Here is a 1,822-nt window from a genome sequence, read left to right on the forward strand (position 1 = left end):
CGGGAGAATACCTAGTAGGGTAATACCTGTATATATAAGGGTGTCTAAGTATGTATAACATGAGGGTATACATAAAGGTGTACAAATGCACAGGCAAGTAATATGAGTATATACAGGGTATACAAGTATATTCAACATGATTGGTATAAAAAAATTTTAGAAAAAGTACTGAAACTGTTTATCTTTTGTCAAAACGTACAATTTGCACATTAATTCACATTGTATCCCCAAGCAAAAGAATTCCCCTCCTTCCTTGTAACTTTGTTTCCTTGTAACCACAGGGACATGGTGACTGTACATTTTATGGCTTACAGACAGAACAGGCGATCAGACGGCAGAGAGGATTTGCATCGATAGGAACATATTGGTTGGATTTTCATATGGAATCGGAGTAAGAACAGCATAAAAAAATGTGACTCGCCATAGAGGAGCACACAGCCGGGAGCTAGACTACGTACTCAGATCTCTACATTGACTGTCTAAGAAGAAGATTCAGCTTTGGAATGATGGAATTTTACGAGTATTTTATTGCAGCTCTGGTTTATGGCGAGTGCACTGTGGGCATCTTACTCAATGGCTTCATTGTGGCCACCAACTTTAAGAATTGGAGAACATTGAAGACTTTACCACCCTGTGATAAGATCCTGAGCTGTCTGGCCACTTCCAGATGTTTGTTTCTCTTCTATACGATGGCGGTCAATGTTCTCTTTCTCTTTTTTCCTCAGTTAACCCTCTACCCATATTTTTTTACCTCCGTCTTGGTGTGCACAATGTTACTGAACCTCACCAATCTTTGGTTGGCTACCATCTTGTGTGTTTTCTATTGTGTGAAGATCACAAACTACAGCCATAAGTTCTTCATCTTCTTGAAGACCAGGATCTCCTCTCTGGTCAATTGGTTCCTTCTTGCATCTCTGCTCATTTCTATAGCTTACAGTCTATCATATGGTTGGTACGTTTCTGGTCTTGATCCCCAAAAGCATATCTCTTCTTCAAGCGAAAACACGACCTTCAGCAAAGGTGTGACCAATCCGGAAACACACAACCGCCTCATCATGTTCATCATGGGTTCCTTTCCTCCGTTCGTGATTTTCATTGTAGCGATCATCTTGCTAATTCACTCTCTTTGGGCGCACATCAGACACATGAGAGGCAACGGGACCGGGTTTCGAGGTCCAAATTTAGAGGTTCACTTTGGTGCTGTGAAAAGTATGAGCTTGTTTTTAGTTTTGCATGCGGTATACTTTGTATGTATGAGTGTACGAGAGTCTCCGACATATGGTGGCCCTTTAAAGTTGGTTATTTCCCTACTAGCCTGTTGTCTACCATTTCTCCATTCACTATACATCATCTTCAGCACCAAGAAGCTTAAGGAGGAACTTATAAGATGGTTTTGTTGTAAATAATGAGGACTGAAGAAGACATCTACGTTAAAGGGGTTGTCGGGGTCAAGTATTTTATGTACTATTCTTAGGATAGAAATCGATGGGGGGGGTCAACAGCTCAGATCGATCAGCTGTATGGAGCCAATTTTGGTGCTCATCCTTTATATAATACTGGGCTATAAACAGAAACTTCAGTCCCCTGTATACAGGGGCGGATCCAGGGCCAGGCGAGCCGGGCAACCGTCCGGGGCCCCGCGCTTAGCGGGGCCCCACGGCACGGCCGGGACCTAACAAAATGGTCCCGGTCGGCATGTCCCGACTCCAACTGAGCTCAGCGTTAAAGCAGGAGCTGACAGCTCCTGCTTTAAACGCCTATGTATTTCAGCTCATCGGCGATAGGACGCCGATGAGCTGAATGCATAGGCGTTTAAAGCCGG

General features: G+C 43.6%; 1 protein-coding gene across 1 annotated transcript; it reads left to right on the forward strand.

Moving 5' to 3' along the window:
• The first annotated feature begins 506 nt into the window (after positions 1-506).
• LOC142198612 (taste receptor type 2 member 40-like) lies at positions 507-1,406 on the forward strand. The gene has a single exon (XM_075269642.1). It carries the CDS (start codon positions 507-509, stop codon positions 1,404-1,406), a length of 900 nt encoding a protein of 299 aa, XP_075125743.1.
• The last annotated feature ends 416 nt before the right edge of the window (positions 1,407-1,822 follow it).

The sequence above is a fragment of the Leptodactylus fuscus genome, chromosome 3 (genome assembly GCF_031893055.1).
Source record: "Leptodactylus fuscus isolate aLepFus1 chromosome 3, aLepFus1.hap2, whole genome shotgun sequence".
Taxonomy (NCBI): Eukaryota; Metazoa; Chordata; class Amphibia; order Anura; family Leptodactylidae; genus Leptodactylus; species Leptodactylus fuscus.

Bases quoted from the DNA above. Each gene is read 5' to 3' on its own strand.
- LOC142198612 (XM_075269642.1), top strand. From the start codon at position 507: ATGGAATTTTACGAGTATTTTATTGCAGCTCTGGTTTATGGCGAGTGC.